At 36.0% G+C, this 21,705-nt stretch overlaps 2 protein-coding genes across 4 annotated transcripts; one reads left to right on the top strand and one right to left on the bottom strand.

Moving 5' to 3' along the window:
- The first annotated feature begins 683 nt into the window (after positions 1 to 683).
- LOC126966043 (phosphotriesterase-related protein) lies at positions 684 to 8,524 on the top strand. 3 transcript variants are annotated; one of them, XM_050809931.1, is made up of 6 exons: positions 684 to 810; positions 2,869 to 3,120; positions 4,017 to 4,274; positions 4,413 to 4,577; positions 7,245 to 7,462; positions 8,221 to 8,524. In XM_050809931.1, exons 1-6 carry the CDS (start codon positions 771 to 773, stop codon positions 8,356 to 8,358), a joined length of 1,071 nt encoding a protein of 356 aa, XP_050665888.1. In that variant the 5' UTR covers positions 684 to 770; the 3' UTR covers positions 8,359 to 8,524. The 3 variants fall into 3 exon arrangements, with proteins under 3 accessions (XP_050665888.1, XP_050665871.1, XP_050665879.1); XM_050809914.1 differs by having other exon boundaries at positions 792 to 810; positions 4,413 to 4,712; XM_050809922.1 differs by lacking the exon at positions 684 to 810 and adding an exon at positions 2,384 to 2,594 and having other exon boundaries at positions 4,413 to 4,712.
- A 52-nt stretch (positions 8,525 to 8,576) lies between these two features.
- Positions 8,577 to 20,398, bottom strand: LOC126966062 (zinc finger CCCH domain-containing protein 15 homolog). The gene is made up of 7 exons (XM_050809941.1): positions 20,070 to 20,398; positions 19,726 to 19,927; positions 16,542 to 16,642; positions 14,016 to 14,150; positions 13,129 to 13,395; positions 10,941 to 11,159; positions 8,577 to 8,802 (listed from the first exon to the last, which is right to left on the bottom strand). Exons 1-7 carry the CDS (start codon positions 20,139 to 20,141, stop codon positions 8,632 to 8,634), a joined length of 1,167 nt encoding a protein of 388 aa, XP_050665898.1. The 5' UTR covers positions 20,142 to 20,398; the 3' UTR covers positions 8,577 to 8,631.
- Between the last annotated feature and the right edge of the window lie 1,307 nt (positions 20,399 to 21,705).

Genomic DNA, 21,705 nt, shown 5'->3' with positions numbered 1-21,705 from the left:
TGAGATCAAAAATGTAAACAATGATGTTGCCAACAACAAAACAACCTTTTCCATTGTGCGTGTAAAATATACTAAAATATCATTTTTAAATTATAAGTGTAGTCTCAATACATATAATTAAATATTCCACAACGTTTTCTCTTTGTAATATAGCATTAAATACAGCCAATAATTAAAATCTAAATTTATTGTGCAAACTTTGCTTTGACACTGGCAATAAGATAGAAGCTCTAAACATTTGGCTCGTCTACAGAAGAAAAACGTAAATAATGTTATAAAATATCTTGGGCGTAGTGACAGGTATGACTGGTCGCCATATTGTTTTGTTCATTCGGTCTCTGACATTCGTTGTGATTGAATGTGCTCGTCTTGCTTTCCCGTTGTAGTTGTTAAGATTTTGTTTGTTGTTAAGTTTTCTTTATTTTGTTTATCAATTATTTTTATTTCGTTGTTGTCACTAACATAACGAAGCATGGATGCTGAGCCAGGTTAATCGACCAATCAGGACATTCTGTCACCGCAACGCACTCCTATTTCTGTATCTGAAAAGGCTATGATGATGAATGCCTTAAAGGCATACCATCATAACAGCATGTCTACAAAAATTGGCTTAAGCATCAGTATTGGTCTTTTTTTATGAAAATTCGGGACGAGACGAGCAGAAAATAAGACCATTGAAGAATTTAAACCACCTCGTAAAACCAGCTGTAAAAAGAATATTGCAGACAAATTTGAGGAAATTACTTTTTCAGCAATAAGACGAAAAGTGCATGCTTTCTTTTACAGAAGTACTACCTACAGTAAAAAGAGGTTAGTATGTTAATAGTATAAATTTTATGTAAAACTTAATCTGTAATAATATTATGATAGTTTGGACATTTGGTTGTATGTATGTATGTTGGCTACTCTTGCACTCATAAGTTATTCGATGTGGGTGATTAAAATATTTATAATTATTTAAGATTGTTCAAGGTGTTAACTCCGATCTTGATCTGACTGAAATAAAGAATTAAATATATAAATATTTAGTATGCTACCTGCAAGCGCCACAGGTCACGCAACATCGAAAATGTGGTTTGATACTCAAATTAAAACTCCTAAATAAGCAATCTTAGAGTGCCTTACCACAGGTTTAAAAGCTCGAACCGGAAAGGAGAAAGGAAGGCGTCTTATAATATCTCATATAGGCAGCGAGGACGGTTTTGTAGATGGAGCATTATTAATGTTCGAATCCAAAACAAACACTGAAAATTCGCTCATTATGAAAAGTGGTTAAAGGGCATACTGCCAACGGTAAAAACCAATTCGATATTTGTTTTAATGTCCATTACCACTCCCGAAGGTTAGAATCGAACCCCACAACTGCCCGACGTAAAGCGCAAATTATTGAATAGCTCATATCCAAAAATATAAATTATGAAGAAAATATGATAAAAGCTCAGTTACTAGAAATCGTAAAAATCGAATTATCAATCTTTTTCTGGAGACAAGTTGGCTGCGGAAAATAAAATTTATTATAAAAGTCACCAATTCCGATTCGTCAACAGCAAGCTCTTCAGACCCCGAATCAGAGAGCGAATATTAATATGAAAATTATTTATTTCATGTTTGGTAACCATTCTTAAATAAAGACATTTGTATATATTATATATATTTATGCATTCTTTATCAAAATAAGTTTATTGTTAAACTACCCTAGCAAAATGTGGATAATCTCTGAACTGTCATTTTGACAATGACAATTCTTTGATTACATTTTTGATCTCGAATTACATTTCCGACTATACACATTTATTTTTAACACTAGATATGTTGTCTTAGTTTCACTACTCTTGTGATATTAAATTAAACGGGTTATATCTTCACCCACGATTTCTTTTCACGATCACTTTTTGTGATCCGCTTCATAACACCGTTGCCCGAGCCCTGGCACATATACCGCGTTCATTGGCATCTTGCAACGCGCTCTTGGACAAGAATGTCAATGGGATCCATTCAATGATGGGTGGACTTCCCTATTATCTGAAATACTAAGCGACGCGGAGAGCATTGAAATTGTATAATTAATTCAATTATTCTTTAATATTCCTTTTTGTTTGAAAGTTTTCCTATTAGCGTTTCGTCTAATTAGTGTAAGTGGCACTGCCGTGCTAATTGGACGATAAAAAAAAAAAAAAAAGTTTTATTGTAGTTTTGCAACATCAAGTTCTATGTTCTATAACATATATACGTACTGGCGTACCCTATAATACAAACCCGTAAGATTAGGTCCCGTTAACTCAGTAAGCTTGATCACAACAAAGGATTGGTGCCAGTAACCTACTTTATATATTACCTACCTATATAGAAACTCCACTCGGCACTTACTATTCATAATTCACAGTTCGCTGTTGTTTGTGTAGATAACTGACGTCGCTGCATATTCCATTAATGATAACGCTTGGAAAAACAGCAGTATGTCTAGATAAATATTGTCTGTGGTCTAGTTGTTAATTATAATAATATATTTTCTTGACTGTTACGTAACTGTATATAAATTCCACGCTAATATCTATACTCTAATTTGAAGTTTAAAACCATGAAGGTCCACACAGGTAAACAATAAACATAATATCGTTTAATAATCATGTCTCTGTTTATTTTTAATTTGCTGTATATAAATAGCATGTACTATACATGTGTAACATTTCTACCTATTTAAGAAGATTTAAGTGTTCTTTACAGGTCTGAGGTACTTTATAAGCCCATCAATTTAATAAGTGGATTTTTTTTTATTGTGCTTACATACTGTATTAGGTATTGCGGTATTTGCGGGTTAATCTTAATGGATATTTTTAGTATTTTACAATATGATTTCTTATTTTTTAGTATTGGGTGCAGTATTACCAAGTGACCTGGGCAGGACTCTGACGCACGAGCACTTGTCTATGGAGTTCAATCATTTCTACCGGAAGCCACCAAATCAAATCGCACACAGATTTCAATCAGGATTTACCCTGGAGAATGTTGGCTATATAAGGCAATATCCATATAGTTCTAAATTTAACATAGTTATGAATGACGACCATTCGAAACATGCTGTTTATAACGACGTTGGAGTTTTTAAGGAATTAGGTGGTGGTGAGTTTTGGGTGCTTATATATAACTATCTTGCCACTTCTTCTCATTAGCTCTACCCTTTAGTGTTTTTTTGTGTGAGTAGTTTTTGAGTGGCGGTGGATTCAATAAGAAAATTTTTTTTTGACATTCATAAGTGTCATTTTCCGTGACCTAAAAGAATAAAGTAAAAGTAAAGACTTTGATTTGATAATGCGTCACCTATTTTGTTTTATCAGTGTGTGCGTTTGCTAGTGGTTTAATGTTCAAAATGCTATGGAGCTAAACTCAAGCGTGGCTGACTGTTTACGAACGTAGTTTATTTTTTACGTTTTAGTGTCAGTTAATAATAATATATAATCAACCTGAATGAAAACTCCAACAAAAAGCCGTAGACAGAAAACAATTATGTCATCCAGGTAGGCGAAAATTTTCATGTAAATGTTCATAAAATCAGTGTCAATAATAATTACGTAAATCAGAAAATAAATCTCAGAGTTATCGGTGTACATACATAAAAAAAATACCGATCGAATTGATAACCTCCTCCTTTTTGACGTCGGTTAAAAAACCACATTTAAAAAAATTATATTTAATATTTAATTTAAAAAAAATCTCTAAATCTATCTGTCCGAATCAGTCCAAATTATATTCAAAATCTAAGTTTATCCAAGCCCTTTCAAATGGCGCCAACCGCGATGAAATTGGTCAAACCATCAAAAGTTATAGCTTTAAGTTCATACACACTTACACAGCCATAGTGACACCCTCGCGAGAGTAGTCAGGGAAGCTTTCTAGAACCTTCGTACGTCGAGATCTGATGAGAATTCGATTTTTCCAAAACGGGGTCATACCAATTACTTTCTTGAAAATATTCAATTTTCTTAGCGGGACCTTAAAAATTATACTTCTTGTTTCAGGAACTATAGTTGAAAATACCACTATCGGATTAAATAGGGATATAGATTTTTACAAGTCCGTCTCAGAAAAAACGGGAGTGCATGTGGTTGCAGGAACTGGGCACTATATCGCTGATGTTCAAAATGATACGATATTAGATATAAGAACAGAAGATCTTTATAACCTTATGTTGACAGAACTGACAGAAGGCTGTATCGATAATCCCATTGTCAAAGCTGGTTTTGTGGGTGAGATTGCCAGTGTTTGGCCCATTAAAGGCAAGTACCTACTTATTACAAAATAAATTAGTATCACTAACGTACAAGTATATATTGAATCAAAAACAGTAGCATTAATAATTTACTTAAAAAAATATATTACAGAAATGTTTCTGTAATTTCTTGTATTATTTCCAGACTTTGAACGCAGAGCTATAAGAGCAGCTGGTGAGATCCAGGCTCAGCTCGGATGTGGAATCAGTTTCCATCCTCACAGGGATCCGAAAGCACCGTTTGAGATTATACGGCTGTATACCGAAGCGGGTGGAAGAGTTAACAAAGCTGTCATGTCACACCTCGACCGTACGATTAAATTGTATTACTCCCTAGTATATCCGACAGACTTTATACAGTGTTTTGTTTATAGAAGAGGAGGACAAGCGAGGGGTTACCTGGTGTTAAGTGATCACCACCGCCCACACCACCATTTAGAAAAATGTAGGTACTCGCTTTTTTATTATTATTATATTTATTTTCCTGGAAATACCGCACAAAAAAGCTCTTTCCACAGTTTGGTTGTTACGTTGTATCCAATTTATGTTATGATATTACTATTTTGTAAAGCCAAATATAAGATATATTTCATGCCATGCTTCCACTTAGGTAATACTTATTAATTTCTGGATTCTCATTCAAATGCTACATGACACAAACTAGTCGTCCCAGTCTTCCTGAGGGACGTCTTAAATTGCCTCTTAGATAACATTCAGCGCCTCTTCAAGTCTTGAAAAACTTTTAGTTTATCTTAAATGTTTGAGAGTTAAAGGTATGTTGAATGTCGGTGCACTGTTTCCTCGTCTGTAAAGTTTTGTCAGCAACGGCTTACTTGAGTTCGGAGACGGTTAAGAGACTGCCACACCGGTTATTGCATCATATCATATCATCACAAACCAGGTGTAGCCTCTCTTGGGGGTTTTAAAATGTGAAGGGTAAAGAATATTTCATTTTGCACCGCACAATCTTTTCCGAAGCAAGTGAACTGCGCAGCAAAACTATCGGCTCGTTAGTCTATTTAGACACAGTTCGTGTTTGTCAATGACGTTCTATACACATATAAGTTCATATTATTCGCAGTCTGATAGCGGAACGGCAAAAATGTGCTTAAAGGCAATGTAAGTACACTTTACTCCTTAGTCGTGTGTCTACTGTCACTGTGTGAATCAAATCTATACTGAATATAAATGTGTTACATTGCTGTAGTCACTGTGAATATTTAAAACAACTGGAGTAAATGTGGCAATGTATAGATATAACAGTCGAAACTTATTATGGTAAAATTTGTGGCATGTTCCATATTACGGCTTTCTTTTTGTACGACGTGGTGTCTATCGTTCGTTTTCAATAACCTATCTATCCTCAGTTTGACTTACTAGACGTAGACAAATATTTCCTTTTAAGCTTACTATTTCACGCTATTGACAGATAGCATTGCAATATAACTGTATTAGACATAACTATGGATAGATAAGATCTTGTCATTAAACGGTGACAGCAATGTAACCGTACGTTAAACTAAGGGCAGATAGGTTATTTAAAATGGCCGTACATGTATACGTAGGTCACACTAAAAGTTTTGCGTAACTAAAAAAAAACAACATGTTATAACCAATATATAATGTTTATTGCTTTTCAAAATACTTTCCTTTACATTTTTTATGCGATCGAACCATTTTTTTAAACAGTAGGACCACAGATCTGAAGGCATGTTTTCTACGTGCTGATTGGACGCTATCACTGCCTCTTCGGAATTGGTAAAAGTGAAACCTCTCACCAAATCTTTGATTTTGAGAAAAATACAGAAATCACAGGGTTTGAGGTCGGGGCTATGTGCAGGATGGGTGACGAGTTGTATTTTTCGGAAGCTAAAAGTAACTTAGTTTTGTTAGCCATGTGTGAAGAAGCTTGTCATGATGTAGGAGAACGCAGCTTTTTGGTCTTTCGCGAATTTTTTTTAACTCCCTGAGTAAACAAATGGTAGAATACCACTCGGCATTAACACTCTTTTGATCCTCAAGTGGAATTGTGCAGATGGGACCCGAAGCTGAGAAAAAAAAATCGATCATTTTTTTACCAACGTTTCTTGCCTGCCTCAATTTTGTTGGCCTGTTTTCATTTTCAAACACCCATTCACAAGATTGCTGTTTTTTTTCGGGATCATATAACTCCACGTTTCGTCTCACAACAATGTCATAAACAGCATTAGAATGTCCGTGGTCGTACATCATTAGCATCTGTGAGCACCATTCCACGCGAGCCCGCTTCTGCTCCGCTGTCAGTTCATGAGGGATTCAACGACAACAAAGTTTCCGAACTTTCAATTCTTCGTGTAAAATTTTTGATTTTGGCTCATACCAATAGTCTTCTAATTGTCTCATAGGTTTTCGGTTTTCTTCATTTAGCCGCTTAACAGTTGCCACATTATTTTCGTTGGCGGCAGTTGAAGGCCGCCCTTCATGAAATTCGTCATGTAAAGAAACCCGACCTCTCTCAAATTCAGCAAACTATCACCTCATGGTGCTCAATCAAGATGCTTCTCTCCCAAAAGCATTTTGAAGACGAGCGGCACAGTCTTGCGGAGAGAAAGAACTTTTACAATCATCGCTATAAAATCTTTTCGACTTACTTCCTTTTTCGTTGCGTACGTAGAACTTTGATGTGTATTAAAAATTATTATTTTATTACTAAGAAGGTTGCAAAGTTTCAAAAAATATAACATTCGAAATTGAAAGTTCAGATTAGCTAGAAGTGCAAGACTTTTAGTGTGCTCCATGTGGTGTTTGATCATAAAATTCTTATTTTCTTTTTTCGTTGAAGTAGATAAGCAACACCTCTAACTTCTACTTTGCAAGTTGAGTAATTAGATTTAAAGTAGAGCCTTCCTACCGATAAAAAAAAAGAAAGATAAAGTCTGTTAGATTGTCCTCTTCCTCAGGTACACACCCACGCTTATTTATAAAATTATAATTTTAGGCACACTGCTAGAATTGGAGCAACTATTAGAATTCTCTGAGCTTGGTACTTATTGCCAGCTGGATCTGTTCGGTACAGAAGTATCCCACTACCAGCTCAACATCCACATGGACATGCCGTCGGATGCACAGCGACTTAATATGATCAAGGCGCTCGTGAACGAGGGGAGGGAGGAGCGAGTGCTGATGTCGCACGACATTCACACCAAGCATAGACTGGTAACCGATACTTTCAGCATTACCTACCCTTTTATTTAAGCACGTTATAAGACACGTGCGCGGCATTATGCATTCTGTAGGCATTTTTAAAACTAAGGCCTATCGCAGATGACACACTTTTTGTGGTATTGAGTCTGCGGCACACAAAAAGTGTGCGCAATGCAGACTGGCAGGTATTACACAGACTCAACGCACACGACGTACCTACATTTTGTGGGTAGAACTATAGGTACACGCAATGGAAGTACAGAGATTGCGGTGTATTATTTCGTACTTCAGATATTAGAAAAAAGAAAAAGAGAATTTTAGGTTCATCCTATTCTTTCAGAAAGATTATTAAAGGGACTGTTTCATATTAAGCATTCAGTTCTAAAACTACTTATATCCAAATAAATTTGCACACTTCATCTCACAATTTTCTTTTTAAATTTCTGTCGTGATACTTTGCCAAAGATGTATCATACAGTGCTGGTCTGTTTTCTATTTCTTGCGAACTTTTTGTACGGCCCGGTGCGGCCGAGGTCTGTCAGATCTACGAGGATATTTTGTGTGCCAGACTTTATGCGCGTCGTCTGCGTTACTGAATATAATTGTATCGGTTTTATTATCACAGACTAAAAAGTGCGTCACGGATAGTCTGTCGTCTGCGATAGGCCTAATCCGAAACAAAACAACAATGAGCGATAGCGACAACTTCAGTTCAAACATTAATTCTACTTTTATTTAAAGCTGACGTTTCAGTGTATTTTTTTTTTCAGATCGACTTTGGCGGTCACGGTTACAGCCATATATTCTTCAACGTTCTACCAAAGATGTTGGCCAAAGGTTTCACTCAAGCACAGATAGATAAAATCACAATAGAAAATCCAGCGAATTGGCTGTCCGTTACCTACTAGTGTTTAATTCACGAGAAATATAGAGATATTCGACGGAGTTGAAGAAGAAGTTATATATAAAATGAAATACATATAACACAAAATATACGAGAATATTCTGGCTTAAGATGAAATAGATTATTTTATTCATTCTAACATTTAATAAAATATACACATTACAAATCTATTTTTGAATTCCATTATTTTTAAATATCTGAAATCATAGATAAATAACCAAGTAAATTAAATAACTTTTTATTTATATAATATTTATACACAATGTTAGTTATAGAGCTAGTCGTCGAGATCCAAGTTCTCGAGCTCTTCGTCCAGGTCTTCATCGAGGAACAGGTTCTCGTTGATGGGTACGGCGGGTTCTTCCGCGGGCTCGGGCTCTCCGTTAGCCAGTTCGTGGCCCAGCTTCTCCAGGCGGTCGTCAGTCGCTTTGGTACCAGTGTCATCGGCCTGCCCACATCATAACATACAGTTAGCATACTCTTAGAATTTGTCATTCATCTAGCGCTCAACATTTCAATTTAATAATATTTAGGTTGCATCCCTGTAGGTCTACTCGCAAAATCGACAACGATATATTCGGAACGATACGATAATAACACGAATATATCGCACCTAGTCTAACAAATGTTCGTATTCCATATTGTTTGTCGTAACAACATTGTAACCATAGACTTATATTTTGATTTTTTTACGATGTTAGTGTGAATGAATTATGCGCAAACTATGTATAATCTGTGCTATGTCGCTGCTAAGTGTCAAAAGTCAAAACATAACTTAGGCGCTTACGACCATGCCAGACTCTGCATAACCAATTTGCATCATTCACACAAAATGTAAATATTCCAAAATTATGTTATCAATATAATATGACCATTTTAAATTGAAAAAATATTACAAAACTTGCGGATAATAAAATGAAAAAAAAAAAGTAACTCAACCCTTCTCGTCGACTTCCTATTTCTCAGGCGGCCATTTGCATTACTTTCTCTACGCATAATAGATCAACAAAATGACTTAAATTACTTGGTAGTAAATAAATCCTGTTCAATAGTAAATCACATATAATTATTTTAATTTTTTTTATTAAGTATGTATATTTATGGCAAATATATTACAACTTGAAACGATAATAGCAACGACAGCTTAGAAGGTGTTGTTGAGATTATTGTAAAAGTGACGTTTGATTGTTTGTCAAATTCGAATATTTGTCTCTGACATTTTCAACTAAGAGTAGGGCTAGACCGATAATATCGAAAAATGTTTCGTTCGTTCAATCATCGTTTCGACATTGAATAAGATGTAACTAAGAGTACGATTCGACACGACTAATGCCTGATTTTAGGAGTAGGCCCCCTGGTCTCTTCAACCTCACATACACGCCAACTTGTATGATGTTTTAGTAATGATAACGTTATATAATTCAGTCAAATCCACATTACAAATTCCACGTCCACACACACATACGTCTATGTCGTAACAAGAAACTATTTTAATTTAAGTTTTGTCATTACGAATAATAGCGATCCCTACCATCCTAAGCCTGCTTTCTTATTCTGAGAAATGCACAAATTAGGCGTGGGTTTTTGAGAAAATAAATGAGCTGTTTTTTGCTGAGCAAAGTTTAAAATTTTTAAATTAATTTTGTAAACAAAATTGAACGATAGGGACTCAAAACCAAGTTTAGAGTTGAACAAGACTTACGAACGTCACTCGAAAGATTTGTGTGGAAGAGTGGAAGAGCACTCGCACGGAACCTGAGAGGTTTTGTTTTTACCGGTTGCAAGAGACTAGATCTGAACGTATAAATTATCTAAGGCTAGGGTTACTATGGATGCGAGTTCTGACGAAAATTTGTTCTGACGAGTTCTGACGGATTCGTCAGAAGAAACAAACGCCTGGTATTCAATGACAGTGTTTACACTGGCAACGACAAACGCGTCAGAACCACTCGAGCGTTCAAACGAGTTTGGTTTTTTCGCACGACCTGCGTCTGCGAATTTCGAGTGATTTGGTTTCCACCATGGATAACGATAAATTAATCGGTCTCGTGTACGAGAACAGGTGTTTGTGGGATATGAAAGACAAAATATACATTAATTAGGTACATGAGCAACTAGAATTATTGTTTACGTTTTATCTATCAAGAACATGACTTCTAGAGCTATAGATTATTACAGTAGGTTGTATTTAAACGGAATTTCACCAGCTGGACTAACAAAATAATTTTTCAAGGTGTCTCTAGTCTCATTCGAGAAAATGAAAGAAATGAAAATAAGAAAATCAAATTCAATACAGGCCAACGTGTGTGAGCGAGATAGTTATACGCCTCTCAGCTTGGTATATTGGTGGACCTTGCGAGCTGAAGATTTTTTTAGCCATTTTAATGATGTGGCGTTTATTAATAATTTACTTAACTAAGTGATTTGAACGCGAAGTTTTAAATAGGTAGTTCTATAGTTTGGTTATATTCTTAATAGAAAATAATGCAAGCCCAGCTTCTTTGATTATAAAGCAGTACCGTCGCTGGCCCATGAGTCAATATAATCTAGTAAATATAATAAAATTATGGCTGACAAGACACTCACCTCGCAGGCCTCCATCCCGATGAGCTCCAGCTCAATGTTCCTGTACTCCTCGTCCCGCTCCTCCTGGCTGTAGGTATGCAGGTCGAAGGCTTCCTCCTCGTCGTCAGCGTCCAGTGCCAGCGCCGGGTCGAACGAGAACATTTCTCTGCCAGACAATCCAACAGCCCGTCCAGCTTTGAAGTCGGTCCGTTTTTGATCCTCCACTTGCTGCATTGTTTCCTGGATGATAGATATGAGTGCAATGGAATTAATCTGTTTAAATTACACATATTTAAGAAAAACATTAATAATAAAATTAATTATTGCTAAAGTTCGCCGAGCTCTATTACTAAAAAATGGACATTTTACATAAGCTTCCTAGCATTTTATATGTATAAAAACTCAAGTCATCTTTTTTTTAAACTTTATTTATATTTAATAAAAAAAAACCTGTACGATAATTGACAAGGATATAAGTTAGCTACAATAAAAAGAACATTTAATATTAAATATGTTCAAAAATCTTGAGCACCCCAAACTTATTTATTCTACCAGTAAACTAAGGTCATCACCGTAAACTTAGTCCAATGGCTAGCATCAGCTGAGCGGCGGCTCAAACGAATAAGGCGGTGTCTCTCGCACCGTTGTATGCCGCTGTCTTTTGACCGATGCCGCCAATAGCAGAAATTAGAATTATTGCTTCTTTTTTAAATAAATAATAATATTTTTCTTATTACCAAAATTAAGACACATAAAGTAATGTAAGTTAACACAATACACTTAAACTTAATTGTGATTATTTGAGTACCTTTGTAGGCTATTTGTACTGAGTGTTGGCTCTACACTAAGCAAGGTGTTTGTGACACAGACGCCGGGAAACACAGTTATCTACTAAAAAAAGTTACTTCTATTTGACTCGCGGAACATAGCATGGAGATGGTAGAAAAGTAATATTAAATGAGTAAAATAAATGAAAATAAAAATAAAAAGTTCTTAACAAAATTACAAATTTCAGTCACTCAGTTGCCTACAGCTGGCGTCTGGATCAGACGTGCAAATTTTGCGCTCGCATCAATTGCTTGGTTTTTGATGTTATAGTGTTATTTAGTTCTTCTGCGTCGTGTACTCGAATGAGGAGTATTTTAACATCATGTGTCTAGGGCGCAATCATTGTAATAACGCCGCAGGGATTACGAACAAAGTTATGGTTTGCGGTCGGTTTGGACTTGCCGTATCGCAATGTCCAGCATCTGCACACGCGACAGTACACTACGGGCAGCGTCCAGCAGTATCTCCAAGAAGAATACGCAACAATTTTTGAATTACATTATTTTTTTTTTATATGAGAGGGGGCAAACGGGCAAGAGGCTCACGGGATGGGGAGAGGTGAGGCAACCGCCCATGGACATCCGCAACAACAGGTGTGTCAAGAAATGCGTTACCGGCCTTTAATATTTATTTATGCAACTGTTGTGTAATAAGGGGTATTAAAACACGAATGTGGATTTATGTGTATGGTGATAATAGTATCACATGAGTGTTTTAATACCTAATTATCAATATGAATCCTCTAAAAGATTCTGAAACAGTTAGCTTACTGCTAACACCAAAACACCAGTCCCAGTAGTATACCCTAATATCATTCATTACTGATTATAAACATATAAACTAAGTATTGAAACAATTATTTATTTTAGTAGTAATTTACATTTTGTATAGTGCAATAATTAAAATTCACTCGAATATAATGTTCTTTTGCAGCGTTTAAAATGAATCGCTCATTTTTTGTAAACAAAACAATAAAAATATTGAAGAAAAATGGCGGGGATTCGAATAAACTACTTTTTTTTACGGCGTGCGAAGTTCTGGTAGTGTGGAACGCGCGTAAACGAAAACGTTCTTTTTTTGAAATTCATACAGATACCTCGCATCGAGCAATAAGAATGTGGCTGTCTGTTGAAACTCTTTGCGCATGAAGGGATCGAAAAAAAAACATAGGAGTGTTGTTATGAAATTCAGTACAACATTACAACACTCGTTTGGACGATGTAATGGTTATTAGAACATTGGGTGTTTTAATGTTGGCAATAAGCTAACTGTTTCAGAATCTTTAATGGAGAATTTAAAGCATGGGTGTAGATAAAACATCATTACAGAATGACTATAGTGAAAGTGAAGGTGAAAAATGAGAAACCCTACAGAGACATACCTTTTTCTCTTTAATTTTCTTTTTCTTCCAAGCCAAGAAAGTTTCTAAAGTAATTTTAGTCTGGTTGGCGCCGAGAGCCGCGCGTTCTCTCTCTATCAGATCTACGAGAGATATTTCATTCTTCTTCTCCTCCATCTTCTTCTTGTCTCGTTTGAGCACGAAACCCGGCGGCAGCGCGTGCCTGTATATACACTTGGTACCGGACGGACATTCCCAAAACCAGCCATACTTTGATTTTTCAACGGCATCTATGAAGTGTTTACAAATCTAAAATAAACAGTTTACAAATTATAGGTCGTGAAACAAGATTAACTTAAAATATATGACGACCTCGTCACACGACTGATGCAAAAGTGGCAGGTGATCAGGCAAGTACCACTCACACACATGGGCCCAGATCCAGAGAGAGAAGGAGAATTCCGAGGGCCATATACTGGTCCCACAAACAGTCGCGTTTAAGATGCGGCACAAGAAAATCTCCCAGCATTTTTTTGCGCTCTATAAAATATACAATATTATACTGTCATTGTTAGTGACCTTTGTTGTACCACAACAGCGCCTGTTTCTGCCGTGAAGCAGTAATGTGTAATTAATGTGTTTCTGTCTGAAGGGCGCCGCAGCTAGTGAAGTTTTTCTGGTTTGGAGCGCGGTTGTAGTGCCGTTCAGAAGTTTTGGGTTTTTCAATAATCATGAGCGGCACTACTAGTACCATATCAATTATCATCAGGTGAACGTCTTGGTCGTCACATCTCTTATTTTCATTAAAAAAAACATAACCACAATAAGTGGGCACTGTCATCAAAAGCTTGTCTTGCCCTGTAACCTAACCTTACTCGAGCACATCTTTTGAGTATGAGTAAGCTGGCTAATCATAGTATAATGCTTACAATTTCTGTGGTTGGTCTCTGTGTGTTTCCTTCACCGTGTTTTTTCTCAACAACCTCTTTCAACTTGTCTTCATCCCAGTTTTCCATATTGTCGTCATCATCTCTCATGTCTACATATAGGGATCGCTTTTCAGCCTGAAATTAAACCAAATAGATTACAATATTGTTGAAAGAATTTTCACACTTCTCTCACAGAATAATAAAGGTAGCATTATATTATGAATAAGCAGAGAATAATAATATTATAAGCCTTTAATAACAATCTTTAGATAGTTAAAGATTTACATTTAGTTTGCAGTAGATATCGTCACAGATTGTTTTGCTTTCGCATAGGCCTCCCCCAGGCTCTTCCAGTGTTCTTGGTCATGACATGATCTGCTTTACGTCATATCAGCGTAAAGCAGAGAATATTACATTAAAAATACAGGCATTACAGAGGATATACTTCCTCAGTGAGAGCGAGATGTTTTTTTTTCTACCAGGCTACCAGGTATAAATCAGCTTTCCAGCGTAACCTAGTCTCGGGGGCGCCATGTGTGCCTTAAGCGTATAGGAAAGGGGTGTCTCCTGCGTGGCTTTGTCTTCGGCCAAGCTGTACGCTAAAGGGAAAGTGAAGAACGACATGAATTTGACGGACCTCTAATACACGTCTCGGTGACGAGTGACAGCGGTCGGGAGCAAGGGACCTCGCCTCGGTATTGCTTGGGTAGCGTATTGCATAACGGTTATGTAATCGCCGTCGGAATCGACTAAGACGTGTTGGAATCGACGTATTAACACTCGGGAGAGGACGTATGTCGTTCACACTTGGATGCGGACTTATGTGTTTCACACTCGAGTGCGTTACTACATAGTCATATATCTCCTTCACTAAGATGTTAGGGTTGCCTTGTCAAAGAAGAGTCGTGATAGAAATTTGAAATATTGAGCGATGGTTGGCTGCTTAAGATCGCGGTGGAGATCCTCGTTCCGGTACTATCCACGAATTATTTAATGGGCCGCATGAATTTATTCTGCACCGCTTGCAAACGGTGTGTGAGCGTGGGCGAACACGAAGCTTGCGTACGACATCGGACTTACGATGACTCCGTACATCGACTCTTTGTGTCTGAGCGATAGCTTGCTCTGCTTCATCAGAAGCGGATATTAGTGACCGAGAACAAACCGGGCTCTATTACGTACCTCATCGACATGATTCGCGAAACTCATAGTACTGTTGCCGTAACTCCGAGATATTTATTAACTGGTCTACGGAATGGACGTGCCATACAAGTTAATTTGAAGAAACCCAGAAACTACTACTAACGACAGGAAAAAGGACCCCCTTTCTCGACATACCGAAGAGTGCCACCGCAGTCTTAGTGGGGTTCGCTTCAATTCGCCATTTTCTGTTACAGTCTCCCAGCTCGTAAACGTCGGTTTGAAGTGTTCGCAACAGAACAATGTAACAAATGATGGGAACACGGTAGTAGAGGGCCGTGTCGTCGGCGTACTGGTCAAGTTAGACCTTCTGAGGCCTGGACTGATCACTCCTAAAGAGCGAGAAGAGGGTCGGGGAGAGCACTGATCCCTGACGGACTCCTGACTTGATGGGTCGTGCCGTGGAGACACGGTAACGAAATGTACGAATTCGTATGGTAATTTCGAATGATGTCAGTTAACTGTCTAATCTTTTAAACCGCGTATGCTGCAGAACTAGGTCTGTTCGCCAATCCTTCAATATGGTGGACCATTGTTATTTGGAATCCAGAGTAATGCCAAAAAATATAGCAGATTCCACCGATTTTATCAACTCCCCGTTTAACAAAACACTTGTATCTACATCTGGTACGGTAAATTTTATATACCTATTTACCTATTGTTTTCTTGCTATTTAACATTAGCTTAATAACGTTAAACCAGTACACAATGTCAGATAGAACATCAATTATTTCGTCATACATAACTTGGTTTCTTTTCACTTTGAATATCAGTGTCATTCGCAAACAATAATTTTTTAATACCTTTTTTATCTATAAGGTTTGGAAGATCATTTATGTAGATAAGGAAGAAGAACGGTCCAAGAATAGACCCTTGTGGTATCCACATACTGAGAGGAGTCCAGGAGATCTCATGCCCTTCAAGTGGACCTACTGAATTTTATTGTTTCAATATGAAATCAGAAGATCGTGCGCAGTTCCTTTTATGCCACCGTTGAATGTTGAACGAAGGCGGATCTATGACGACCTGTATAGCCGAGTGGTTGGCGATCCTACCTACTAAGCTAGAGGTCCCGGGTTCGAATCCCGGTAGGTGCAAGCATTTATATGATGAATATGGATGTTTGTGTTCGAGTCATGGATGTTTATATGTATGTTTAAGTAAGTATATTGTATTAAATATATTGTTATCTCGCAACCCATAACACAGGCTATATATGCCTAATTTGGGGCAAGATAATTTGTGTAAAAAGTGTGTCAATATTATTATTATTATTATTTATTAACTTAGATACTTGTGTATTTGATCAATAAAACATCAACTTACCTTTCTTTCAAGTGTTAAGTCATGAGAAAATTTACATCTATCACCCTTAGCACATTGTCCTTGTTTAAAGAAAGCACACACTACAGATTTGGGATCAGTACCTGCAACATACATTTGATTTGTAATGCAAATGAGCTTGATAATGGCTAATACATGCCAAATTCAAGTTGAGACAAAGGTAATAGTGATGAACTCATAAGATCATCCTCAGTTGTGGATTTATACTAGGGGCAGTCGGGGCTAGTGCCCAGGGCAGCAAATTTTCTAGGGCTGCAAAATTTGGAAAGTGAGATTTCTTTTTTACACAATATATAATTAACTAATATAAAATAATGTATAATAAATGCTATATAATACATAATAAATGTCCTGCAGTCAATTAGTTATTCCAATTCTTAAAAAATAAGATATCAAAACTATTAAAATAAAATTTAAGTCATAGGGCGGCATTTTCTTCAGTGGCCCAGGGCGGCACAAATTTAAATCCGGCCCTGATCATCCTGTTAATGTTAGTGTTTCTAGCTGTAGACTATGACATGTCAGGGTACCAATACAGACACATATGTCACAATTGTTAATAGCGGAGCTACTTAAGTCAAGGCCTACGTAAGTCCATCTTGCCTATTCTTAACCTTATTTAACACATTTAGTGCTATGACTCTTCCACTTATATTTATAAATTTAGGCTGTAGTGAATTTAATCTGTGTCATGACACAGATCCCGCTCACTTCAGACTATTGTTAGTTGGTGGCAAATTATAACTTTAGTTAAACCAAAACACAATTATTATTACCAATCTACTGAAGTTTTTATATATTACTAGCTGACACAGCAAACTTGTGTTGCCATATAAAGTAATAAGAAAAGGATCAATAATTACAATTTTTGGGGCATAAAAAAATAGATGATGACCGATTTTCAGATGTACCAAATATTATTAAATCATACATAATATGTATCGTACTACAATAATTTTTATATTCATATAATATATTAATATGGATATCAGGACTTTTTCTTCTTTATTTTATATAATTACTTACTATTTATTTGTTAGCGTTATTATTTCATTATAATTAAATCTGCCAAACTCTGTTAAAGGCAATACATGTATATAGTTTATAGAATTAATCCGTAGAATAGAAATGCTGTAAAGTTTGCTTAAATAAATATATATTCGATTTAAATATTATATTCGATTGCCATCTTGCAACTCTATTTCTGTGGATGGAACAGAATAATAATATAAAAATCGCAATACAAAAATAGGTGTTGATTGTAGGTGGGTGAACATTTGAAGTGGTATGTATTTTTAATCCTGAATCATAATTAAATATAAATAAAAAAATTGTCAAAAATATAAAAAAAAAACTATATATTTAGGGGTCTAATTGCTGTTTGTTAGTCTCGCTAAAACTCGAGAACGGCTGGACCGATTTGGCTAATTTTGGTCTTGAATTATTTGTGGAAGTCTAGAGAAGGTTTAAAAGGTCGATAATTATATGAAAATGCTCGGAATTGAATAAAAACAACAATTTTGTATTAACTTTGATGTGTCCCCCGTCGGTCAGAAATCAATTTGAAAAAATAGTTTAAAATGAATAACTAATTAGAATCTTTATATCTTTCTAATTTTCTCAGGAAGTAAAAAAACAAACTTTAATTTTAATTCTTGATTTTTTCTTATTACTTTATATGGCAATGCAACATTTGCTGGGTCAGCTAATTGGTAACATATATATATAAGATGCATGAAATGAATCAATCTTAGCAGTGAGCTATTGTTAACAGTGGCTATCACAATAGATCACGATGGTTGCAGTGAAACAGAGCTGCCTCTACTGCCACAAAACCGACAAATCATAACCATGTTGGTAATATAGCAGTGTGTTTAAAATTTTTTGTAGCATTTCAAGAGTTTATTTTGAGATAAATAAATGAGTTTGATAATTTGTTTGTTTTCCAAAGATAATCTGCAATCTTTTTTTCAACATCCAACAGTCTTTGATCAAAATATGCTTTCACCTTGTGTGCTGAACAGATATTTTGCATCACCAGCCTGTGCGACCTTGACTCCATTTAGTGTAACTTGTCGGCAGTTTTTGTGGCAAATAGAGAAAGTAACTTGCGCAAATTTTTTTTGCTGGCCTTAATACACCAAAACCTAACACACCTAACCCTTTTTTTTTTTAACGAGGAGGTAATACATTTACATACTACCCCTGTGCACTATGTGGCACAGGGATTGTGGGACTCAACCACTTAGACCATCTTCTACACAGATTGAAGTTGGCCAAGTTTGGTAATACCCACTAAAACCTTCTCGAAATCAGACAGTTTCCCTTTTTGAGAACCTCGGGGAAGAGGCTGTCAGTGGCCCTCTACCGGCTGCCAAACGGGGCTGGGGTTGAGAGGTCTTCTTGGGCCCTTCTCCCCCTCCTGCCCCACCCTGCTGCCCTCTGAAGGGCAATTGACACCCTCTCTCTGCTTCGTTCGGCTTCCTCCTTCTGCAGCATAACGTGCTCTCAGAAGGAAGAAGCCGCCTTCCAAGCCTCTTCACTGCCCAGCATGCTCTTGACCATGCCAGGCAGCAAGAGGTCTTGGAGGACCACTGACCTCAGGTCTTGATGCGGGAACACACCTAACCTAACCATCTTGTGATGTTGTAACTGTTTAATAGCATTTGGGTGGCTTACTTGAAAAGTTCATCAGAGCACAGCTGTATTATCTGTTAAGGTTGTATTTATTTGAATCACGAGATATACAAGGTGGGCAGCATAAAGATGATTCTGCCAGGTTACCATTGCAATGCCCTTTGTATCATTATAACTTGTTTTAATTATTGTGTTAAATGTAGAAGCATTTAATATTATTAGAATATTAATGTTAGTGATGAGCAAACATTTAAAGAAAAATATGACACAAAACATGAAAAAAAAAAGAAAATATCCAGTTCAAAAAGTATTTTTGAAAACACTAATGTAATATTACTCAAGGTATCTAATGCTATATCGACTTTTTTAATTCGATAATTATTTTTTTAATACAAAAATCTGTTCATTCTAAAATCCTCTAATATATATTTGCGAAGGTTTTCATTTAGAACAGGGGTGGCAGTTATCACTTACCATTAGATGCACCCTGCACACACTTATCTGTCTTATTTAGATATTATTTGTTTACCTTTTTCAACTTTCTGAGTCTGAACCGGTTTAAAGAGCAATGCTAATTCCTTCTGTTCTTTCAATTTCTGTTCCTTGTCTTTTTTCTTGTCTTCTACTGGCTTTGCAGGATGAATGCCACCACTTTTAACCTGCTTCTCAACTTGCTGGATAAACTTCTGTTGTTTAGCTCCTTTTTTATTTTTAAGGCCAAATGTTTTATCCTAGAAGATAAATATAACAAGAATAATTTTAATTAAGACCAAATATAGAAAATTTAAATACATATGTACAATTAAAAGACATATTTACAAAAATATTTAGTATTATTAAGAAGAATAGACGAATAAAAAATATTTATGATACCTCTATGACTTTCTCCTTCTTCTTCGCCTCCGTTTTTTTACTGCCTGCATTACCAGCTTTCTTCGGCGGCATGGTTATGTTCTGTCAGAGCAGTTCAGACTTCAGATATTTATCTACGTTAAGAACTCATGTAAATGTTGGTTGCTTTTATAATTTTAGCAGCCTATAAATATTATAAACTGTATTAAAATAATAGATAAAATTGGGCTACTATAGAAATAATAAACTTAATTATATTCATGTGGGTTCACAGTTGTGGATTCAATTCAAGGTAGATCATTGAAGGTTGTAGAACTCCACATTCGTTCATGAAAGCAAGAACTTGGAAGGCTTATTTGGCAACTAGCAGTTGGCAATTGGCATTTGACAAAGTGAAATTTGCATGTGTCAAAATTGTAGTATATCTTTTTTTTATGACCTGGTAGCTACGAGTTTTATGTCAAGTCGATTAAATCCAAAATCGTAGCGTTTGGTTGATTTGACAGCATAAACAATATTACGATATATATATATATATATATATAATGTTACGATAGAGCATATTCTATATAATATATCCCTTTTTAACTAAGAAATATTTTAGATTTGGTAAAACACTATAGTACTACCTTAGAGTGAGCTTGTCGTTAATTTAGGGGATTTTTCGAATCTTGTACAAGTGATTCTGAATACATAAGTACAAAGAATAAAGAAACCTGCTTTCAATATCAACGGAACTAAATGGAATTTGGGTTAAAATGTTCCACTATACCGATGCATGAAATGTTATAATTCAATTCATATCGTAGTCCGTGGTGATAGGTACTAAGGAAAGCTATCTAGCTAGTAGACATTTTCTCAAATTCAATAACACAATTCAAGAAGTTGGCGGATAAGATCATAATTTTGAAACTTCAACTTAGATTTGATAGGAAGCCGCAAGTTTTAAAAGCGCCTGTTTAAATGTTTGGTAATCAATTCTAGAGCAACAAAATGCTGCATTTGGCATGCTTGTAAACGAATTTTGATAGATGGGGCAAAATTTAATTTTATTTTATTGAGTTAATTTGAATTGTAAAATGCTGTAATTAATAGAATTAAATCAATTTTATTTATTTCATTGCTGGTGTATTTTTAGTTCAACCTGTTATAATTAAAAACTGTAAAATTTTATATATGTATTATAATTTAATTTCCTCTAACTCAATTTTACGGTGATTCAACTTTTAACTTATGACATAGTTTGATGATTTTAAACATCAAAATTTTAATTTATAATGTACTTACTAGTTTGCTTCTAATTTATGAATGTCATTTACGCCTATAATTGAAATAGCACTGAATTTGTGTTTTTGTCAATATTATTTTTTAAGTATTAGTGTATACTTTGTTGGTGCCCTCCTGTAATTTACTGCTATCTCTGCACTGTCCGTCGGGAATGAACCTGGAAAGTGTGATTCAAGCAGTAGATTAAAACGCTGAGATTCGCTGCTGGGATAGGTTCCATTAGGCATTCTCAGCGATGAGGCCCCCTGTGTCCCCTCCTGGCCATTGTTCTGTACAACTTAGTGCCCCCAGGGACCGAGCGGATTTTTGAGCAGAACTCTTTGTAATCTGCTTTCTTGGCCCAGCGGACTTGTTTGTTGTATGAGTATAG

This window comes from Leptidea sinapis, chromosome 1, assembly GCF_905404315.1.
Source record: "Leptidea sinapis chromosome 1, ilLepSina1.1, whole genome shotgun sequence".
NCBI lineage: Eukaryota > Metazoa > Arthropoda > Insecta > Lepidoptera > Pieridae > Leptidea > Leptidea sinapis.
Note: the sequence above shows the minus strand (reverse complement) of the source record. Positions and strands in the feature narration are given on the sequence as shown.